A 9,505-nucleotide genomic window follows, 5' to 3' on the forward strand; every position below is an offset into this window, starting at 1 on the left:
CTTTGATGTAGTTAGCCATTCTGGAGAAATTCTCAATCATGTGTAGTAATAATAATAATAATAATAATAATAAGCTTAGGCCTAATATTTAATTTAGTTTTACCCAATATCTGTTGCTGCTACCAGTTTTCCTATGGTCACTCACCACCTAGTGATGCGCATTAGACATCTCTTAAAATAACACAAATGCAGCAGATAACTTATTATTTTTTTCCCCAATTTTTGCATGATTTCTATTCAATATTTCTTCTACTTTATCTCATTAGTAATTGTAATCCATTGCTTTAGGTGTTGGAAGTGGCTCCGATTTTGTGGGCTAGAGGACCGGTATCGAGTTGCCGCACATGCCACACACACAGGTTGAGAATCTGCATGGACCACTTCATTGAGTCTGACTATTATAGCTCTTCACAAAAAGTGATACTTAAGCAAACTGCAGTGCCCACTGTTCATGCTAATGGATTAGTGGTGCCATCAAACCCTAAAATCCGGAGCCCACCATCTAGCCCAGTTATGCCTCGAGCGACCTTATCACCGGGGTCTACCCCAACTTTCAGGCATCACAAGACTTTGCGGACGTATGGTAGGAGGGCGAAGATTGATTCTGCAGCTGCTGAAGGTAGTTAGTACACTAGCAATGTTTTTATGTCATTCATGTTTAAAATTTCCGATTTCATTACTCTTTTCTTTATTTTCAGGTATGCGTAGTCTCATAGGTTTACAGGCTGCAACTGAGTAGGCTGCAGGCTTGGCAGCTATGCCTCAAACAATTCCTGCTCCTATGAGTACTCCAGCTTCAAAGATTACTGCTTCGACGGCATATGCCGGGATGAATAAAGATGCATGCCAACAAGGTAATTATTCCACTTAGTCAAGTTTATGGATTTCAAGGAATGCCTTAGTTTCTCATCAGCTGTTCTTACATTACATGTTTCAAAATACATACTTAATTATGTTTCGTTTTTTTTGTGATTATTACAGGGAACAGTATGATTGGTGAACAGCTGAGGGGCTATCAGCAACCATCGCTCCTATTCAATGTGGTTCCCACAGCTGAAGGTAAGCGATACTGTCTTGTAACATGCTAGTAATCATTTAAGTTAATTGCCCCCTGCCATATGTCTGCAGTTTTCATACTTCATTCTTTTACAGTAGCGAATAATAATAAATCCTCTTAACTACAGGGCAGGGTGTTTATCTTGTTATATATCGATCGTCCAGTTCAAAAGTGCGACAACTCAAAAATTGCCATTTTTTAGTTATTTATACTACTGAAAGCCCCTTTCGGAGCTCTTTCCGATTCAATATTGAGATAAGTCATATTTACAACCAAAAAGAATAAAAACGAAATAAACTGCTTTAGAAGTAATTATAACTATGGACTTTATTAATTCATTATTACTACATTTCGAAATCTATTAATAATGAACTGGAAGATCGTGATATACTCGTCCTGAATACTGACTCAGTTCTAATTGTCGTGGTTATGAACCACAAATCTGTCCCTTTTTAGGGGATTTATTTGAAACTTTCAACTGAAGATATCTCAAAACTTGTTTTTTTGAGTTGTCGCACTTTTGAACCAGACGATCGATATTGCAACTGATATCCTGACAAGTCTCTCTGGCACACGAAGTACACTATCATTCCCTCTTACTGACTTCTCTTTAATATCCCAACACCTCTGCTGATTATCCCTTTCTGTTAGTGTCAGTTGTCCTCTATGGCCCAGCCTATTAGCAAAAAAATATTTTATATTACATTACAACGAACAATTCAGATTAACACAATCAAATTTGTTGCAGCATTAAACTTTTGGATTGTTACTATTACTTAACATTTATATGAGTTATAATTTATACAGTTAAGAGCAGTTTGAAATGAATGGAGCACAAAGTCTGTTCAATTCTTGCTTCAATTTAATTTATCATTTATTTCCTTAGATACTGACATGAATACATCCAAGATGGAACAGTTTCCTTCAGCTTCAGCTACACCTCCTTCCAAACTTGGTAAATATTGATCACATTTTGATGTATTGTCAATTTTGTAGTATGTTATATAGCCTATCCATAGCCTGCATGCCTTTTGTTAGGCCTACATTAACTTAACAAGGCTAAAGGTGTTGTCACGTTTCATTTTTTATTTAAAATAGTTCCCAGCAATTAGATTAATCTGAAGTTAATTTCGTAATCTTTAGGTCCTGGTGTTGCAAAACGAAAACTTTTCTCGAGTCCTCACTTCTCATCTTCACCCAGGAGCAACAAACTAAAAATGGCAGCTCTGAAAGCAAAGGTGAAGAGACTGCAGAAAAAATTGCAGTGTCTTTAAAGTAGTGTAAATAGCTCATATTGTGTGTAACAAAAAGGTATAATATCATATTGGTGGAAAGTTCATAGCTTTTTTTATTATTTTTTTTATTTTTATTTATTTATTTTTTTTTTTTGCCCCAGAAAAAAATGTTTTTAGCAAATGTTAAATATATTGTGTAATTGTAGGGAGCAAAGTTACAGTATGTGGTACATGTGTGTGTATGTAAGAGAGATATTTGACTTTGGAAGTTGGGGGTTAACATACCTTCAGTTCACCTAGTAAACTTTTTTGCCCAACATAATGCAAGTAAGTGATGCAGCTCATGTATTTCACTCTGACCCTCAGTACATACAACATTTTGGTATACGTTACCGTTATGTGCATGCCAAACAACAATGTCTAAGAACCTTAGATGTGATCCTAGAAAAGTGTTCTAAAATGTGTTGCAAAATAGTAGATAGTAATATGACAGTTTCAATTATCAAACATTTTTTTGTAGTATCTGAAATCCGATTAATGTAATATGTATCTAGTCAGCGATGTATGCAACGGAGGGGAGAAAGGAATTGGCCACTCTTACTCATTACCTCCTGCTCTGATTGTCCCATGAGTGTTACTTGTAGGGTCCAAACCTGTTTTTGGACAGTTGACTAACCAATAGTTGATGGGTCCAGGCAGACAAGGGGACAAACCATAAATTTCGATACGTAGGATATCTCATTGGAATGTGAAGAAATATGTTCTGACTAAGCTATATGACAACACATTATTCAAATGGTATCATTTACATCTGTAAACGAGCACAGATGGCAGAGCATTCCAAAATATAAATATATAGATGTGGCTTTTTCTCTTATCCGACTGGGCCCCACAATTTCAATTATTCAATTTGTTGTATAGACTTTACCAATGTACTGCACACTAAATATGTAAGTGTATCTGTGTGTATAGGATTACCAGATGTTCTGGATTTCGCTTGACATGGACTGCATCCTGCCAGGGTTCGTAAAAATCAGAAATTGTCCTGCTTTTCTTTCTTGCCAATTCCCAATGGACAAAAGAGAGTAACTATTGAGTTGGGGTCCATTAGAGGAATTATGTGTGTAAAATCCTTGCTCAAACAAGTCGAGACACCAGAGAAGTATTAACAATCCGAAAATTAAATAAGGTAAAAGCTAATTTAGAATCCGTATACTTCAATTCTATTCATGATAATAGTTTTGTATCAGTTTTATTGTACAAAGACAAACAAATTACCTAATTATATAACAGAATGTAAAAAGACGTCACGTCAAGTATCAAGTTAGTCTATTATGCCCTGCTTTTATATGGAAAATTCTTTTTCATTTAAAATGACCTGCTTTTAAATTGTTACAATCTGGTAACCCTACTGCACATGTAGTGTATGTTAAACAGTGATATGATGGACCTTGTCAAAATTGTGTTGTTGAATGTATTGTAAAATAGTATACAATAATATAGTAATTTCAATTATGTAACTAGTTTTTGCAGACTTAAAGTGCACTATACACTATTACCTAAAGAATAAAATCCCAATTATCTAACCTTGTTTTCTTTTATTTTCTGTCCCTGTTTGGCTGTATTTTAATTAGTTACATTATAAGGTAGTGTAAAATAGACCGTCTCTTCCAACTATTGGCTCCAATAACAATTTTCAGTGAAAGATGATGTGAGGAATAAAAATTTTAAAGTTTTACTTTAAATTGAGGGTTTGGGGCGGGGGGGGGAGGAGGAATATTTACTGCATATAGTTCAACTTTTTGCCGCCAGGCGCGCTGCTGGATACGCGGAGTAATTAGTTATTATTTTCGCTACTTGGGTGCGCTGCTGGATGCACGGAGTAGTTACTCTTTTCGCTACTTGGTGCGCTGCTAGATGTAATAACGCCTCTAACCGCATATAGATGGCAGCACGATCAATTCTACAACAGCGCCTCTAGTATGTGTTACGGGAAACTCAGTGAGTTCCGCATCCTATTATATATTTATCCATGCCTTCGCTTTCAAAGGTGAAGCGAAGCTAGCATCAAGTCGGCCGTGTATGGAACTACATTATGACAACCGTTGCTGCAGTGTTATCAATTTACCGACTTTGTCACTAGATCTGGCTACTTTTAACAATTTTCAGGGACAAAATAAATACCAACTTTTTATCCTGAACTGGCGTCTTGCATTAATACGTGTATAACGTAACTGGTTTCGTGGTGTCAATACTGTCAGTATGACTTCTGGGCTTTCTCATGGCCCTCGACGTATACTATTGCCTTTTTTACCCAAATGTTTGCATAAACTACTTTGACTAAAGGGTTTTAACAAAAATAAATTGTGTCACACGCTTCACAGAATGACAGAACTGAATTTAGGGACTTGACTCTGGAGGAGTTTCGTTCATTCCTGGTGTGTTTTATTTTGGTACAGTTTCCACATTATATATATATATATATATATATATATATATATATATATATATATATATATATATATATATCGGCGTAGGCTATAAAATATATGGTGGTACTGTTATTTTGGAACTGTTATTTGGAACCTAGTATTTTCATGGAACTGGAACAGTTGGAACTGTTACGAGAAAATAACAACTTTTCCCATCTCTAGAAGAGGTACAGCTAAAGGTGCGTACACACATAGCGAACGAACAACGAACGAATGATGAAGCAAAACTTCGTTGTTCGTTCGCTGTTTGAAGCGACGTACAAATCAACAGCAAATTGTCAGAAAACTTCACATTCGCTGATTGTCCGCTATAAAGGCAGACGAAAATATAATTATAGCAAGTGCAGTCCTGTTTCATAAACACAGTAATAATATTAAGTAATAGTATTACAGTCATGAAAACAATTTTATTAACCGACTAAATTCTGTTTCATAAACGTTTTGCACGAGTCATAAAATACGTACAGTAACCAGATGATTTGAGGTTAAGGCTGACAAACATAACCAAGTTGGTCTTTTTATCCTCTCAGGTCTGCACTCTAGAGCTATTTATATTATTCTCTCTGTTAACAGTTGTTGAATGAAATAAGTTTTGAAGTACTATCTTTAATAACAACAACAGAGTAAGTCGTAATATGTGTGAAGGTTTGGGAGACAATTTATTTCAGATAAGATTGTAAATCACTGTAACTCGAAGTTATTGTTTCTGTTATTTGAGTCAGTTGATTTACGAGTAAAAGAAACAATATGATAAATCTAAAATATTGTGAACAGATTTTATCATTCCTAATTGTTCACGTCTCTGCTGTTGTAACGTTTGCAATTACAAAAACAGTGTATAAAATCAGTGACAGAAGCGTGTGTGTGTGCGCGAGTGTATAAAACTTGCATCTCGTTATCTAAAGAAGTATCATATGAAAATGTTAAGCAGTGAAAACTTTTGATGACGATATTGTACCAGCCTTAAGGACAGTGTTAACGACAGGGTTAGTGGACCCTGCAAAGCGTATTATGTAAGATATTTTCAAGTTCCGTTATAATTCGGAATACTGCGCAAGTACTTATATAAAAAGGCTTAAAAATTATTGGTGCAAGCAAAAATAAATACGCATAAAAATTACTCTTCTACCAAAATTAAATAAGTAATGCAATAACGGCATAAGTACTTACGCGGTGAAGTCGTTCCTAGAAAATATCGTGTTTGAGTTTGAAGGTGTGGATGTTGTAGAAGATTAATGTTATGACGAAATTAATAAAATACTGAAATTGTCTTAATGGGTTTTTATTGCTGATTATGTTGTAAGTAGTATGTTCAAGAAGTTACCTGACTATACAAAATGCAAATATGTTCTAATTAGAGATTGTGATGTGGAATTGTAGATACGGTACCTATAAATCTCGTAAGTTAATTTTAGTTTATGCCCTCTATAGGGATGGTTTAAAGTAGTCCATATATTTTGTAATAGATCTACTTGTTGATATATGTCTGCAAAAGATTTTGGCTCACCAAGATCTTCACAATGTTAATTAGTGAAGAGTATATAGATTCAGGTTGTCACAAGTATGCATTGAAAAAACATTTCAATAGGTACAGAAAATATCAATATTACTGTATTTTGTGATGTAAATGTCCCATAAGCATATATTTCTGAACAATTATAATTTTAAAAATGACGAGAAAGGAGGGAAAAAACGTTAAGTTCAATCATTCAAATAAGGTAAAATAATGTAACATATACAGTAATTACATTCTAACAGTTCTATACTGTAATTGAATTTAATTTAGGTTTCAGCCTTTCCAATTGTTCCTCTTTTACAATTAGATAAGATAGTTTTCATTTTCAGCCTGGTCCATCTACATTGGCGCCTATGACAATTTGTAAGTATTTGTAAGTATGGAGAGAGACATTGTTAGTCATTCATTTTGTCTCTGATGCTTTTTAAAATGGGGAAAAGACGTGAAAATAACTTGAAGAAACAGAGTTTTTTGCGAAAAGTTCTCGAATTGAAAGGTCAACTATTTCATTATATTCGTAACTTTCTTGCATATGGTTGTAGGATATTCGTTGTCTAAAATTTCTTGGACGTCGGACAAACACTCCCTCTTCATCACTATTTGAGTCAGAATTATCCATTTCAAATGTTTTCACGGTTTTATCTTCAAAATCTAACCCTACATTGGCATTTACTTTTTACAAATTATTAAACTATTACTTAAAATACAGTCATGGAACTAACGTTAATATTATTAATAAATTTAATTATCTTTGCTGGTTTATGAAACACTTTAGTAATATTGTTATTTATTTTAGTAATAAAATATGAGCGTTTACAGTAATAAATAATATTAACTATTACTTTTATGAAACAGAACAGTAATAATATTGCAGTACTTAATGTTATTACCTTTTCAGTAATGGTATTAAATTATTACTTTTATGAAATAGGCCCCAGGGGAAAGTTTCAGTATACGGATACCTCACTGACAATAATTATCTTAAAATACTAAAAAGAGATATTTGTCTGTGTTTGTCGTATGCGCATCATGCTTACGAAAAGACACTTTTCAGTGCCAATAATTTATTTTGTGTGCACAAGGTTGGAACTTTGTTTTTTCTGGGCGTGAATTTGTCCAAAAGGAACGACATATGTTTATACGCGAACCAAGTTGACTCGTACACTTCATCACTCCCCATTCCAGATCTTTTTGTGGACTTCTGTCTTTCCCTCCGGAATGATGTCAGTAGGGATTCAATTTTCTTTTTGACTTCTGCTCCCTACAATAAACAAAATCATGTATCCACTGAAAATAAATAAACAAAAATAATTTTCAAATTTTGCACGTGTTTGACTCGCCTATCTTGCAGCTGAACATCTTTCCAATAGCTTCCCAAACATCATGTTTTCTTACTTTATTGTGATAAGGAGGATACTTGGGATTCCATGAACTTTCCTGCTCCCTATATGCATTAATAAGATTTATAACAGCGTCTTCCGTCCACTCCAGTTTCGATATCCTGTTAGTGAAATTGAACTAAGCGCTGCGTTCTGCTACGAACTAAAACTAGTGGCAAATCCCGTCCACAACGAATACCAACTTCCTTTGATGTACCGACAAGCGACGGATCACTTCCGAAGGCAAACCAAACGATCGGTTTGCCTTTGCTGCGACGTACACACGTACCGATTTCAATCAACGAATGCAATCGTTTGTCGTTCGTTCGTTGTTCGTTCGCTAAGTGTGTACGCACCTTAACAGACAATTAAACTAACCGTTATACAGCATTCTATTTGACTAAAATACAACGTTCTATCCATTGCTGCATTTCCTGGTAGTGTTAATCCATGAAAAACTGACCTTTAATATTGCTTACATGTATGAGCATGCGAGTAAATAGTGAAATAACGAAACTTTACAACATACATCTTGATTACACAACTTGTAACACTATATCACTTTGGAAAACGTATTATATGTATTTCACGTGTTAAATTTTATGTTACCTTGTTAACATGTTTCGGCCTGCTATCATCAGAACTGGTTGTTGCTGGTCTTGGCGCCTTTTGTTTTGTTTCCTGTGGGGGTGTGTTTGTGTAGTGTAATGTGGAGTCAAAGAGTGTGTGTGTTCTGAAATTGAGTTGAGTGTTGAGAATTTCATTTGGATGTGTTTTTGTGTGTTTGTATATTTCGTATTGTTCTAATGTGTTTAGTTTCTGGCTTTTTGGTTGGATGTGTAGTATTTCCATGTCTGTGTTGATGTCTCTGTATGTGTGGTTAGCATTTGTGATGTGTTCTGCATATGTGGAAGTGTTTTGTAATTTTGTTATGGCAGAGCCGTGTGGCTTCTATAAATACATGACGAAGATAATAGTCAGTGGTGCCAATCATACATAAAGATACCTGCATTATATAATTCAATATTTCAATCCCCTCTGCTCATTGTGAAACAATGGGTTTAGCTGGAAACCTCTGATTTTGTCAATTATGAGAATAATTTAAGCTTAATCTAGGCCTACATCATAATTTTCCCCGACACTTTTTAACCGCCCCAATAATGGTGTCACTTATTGAAAAGTAGAGGAACTATTTCAAAGTTTGTCAATTGTTTATATCTTTGGTTCCGACATATCCCGTGGTTAGAAAGTTCGCTTACACGATTACAAAGTCGTAGGTCAGATATCTTTGAACGCCAGTGTACACTGACGTCCAAAGATACCTGATTCCACTAATCGTTAGTGTTCGAGAATTTGCTCGTGTAAGTGTCGCTTCTCTAATTATTACTTCTATGGATATATGGCGAAAGTAACAATCAGTGTCGCCAATAGTACATAAATATACCCGCATTTCAAATTCAAAATTTCATTCCCTTCTAATGACTGTGAAAAAAAAATACTAAATTTAGCGGGAAACCGCTGACACTGTCAATTCTGAGAGTAATTTATACTTAATCTACATCAAAATTTTCCCAAATACTTTTTTACCCGTCCCAATAATATTGAGAATTAGCGGAACTATTTCAAAGTTTATCAATTTTTTATATATTTTGTTCTGACTTTTCCCGTGGTTAGAAAGTTCGCTTACATGCAGTGGCGGTGCGTCCTATGCGTTCAATGGTTCAGAGAACCCCCAGGAAAAGCAAGGAAAAACAATTTAATGCTTTAAATAAATTTATTTATAATTTACACTGTCATTCTTTGTTTATTGCTCATCTTTAATAAGT

At 34.7% G+C, this 9,505-nt stretch overlaps 1 protein-coding gene across 1 annotated transcript; it reads left to right on the forward strand.

The window, feature by feature from the left end:
• The first annotated feature begins 724 nt into the window (after positions 1-724).
• LOC138700188 (uncharacterized) lies at positions 725-2,352 on the forward strand. Its single transcript, XM_069826613.1, has 4 exons — positions 725-854; positions 982-1,059; positions 1,944-2,012; positions 2,201-2,352. The coding sequence occupies exons 1-4, from the start codon at positions 758-760 to the stop codon at positions 2,329-2,331; spliced, it is 375 nt and encodes a 124-aa protein (XP_069682714.1). The 5' UTR covers positions 725-757; the 3' UTR covers positions 2,332-2,352.
• The last annotated feature ends 7,153 nt before the right edge of the window (positions 2,353-9,505 follow it).

This window comes from Periplaneta americana, chromosome 5, assembly GCF_040183065.1.
Source record: "Periplaneta americana isolate PAMFEO1 chromosome 5, P.americana_PAMFEO1_priV1, whole genome shotgun sequence".
Taxonomy (NCBI): Eukaryota; Metazoa; Arthropoda; class Insecta; order Blattodea; family Blattidae; genus Periplaneta; species Periplaneta americana.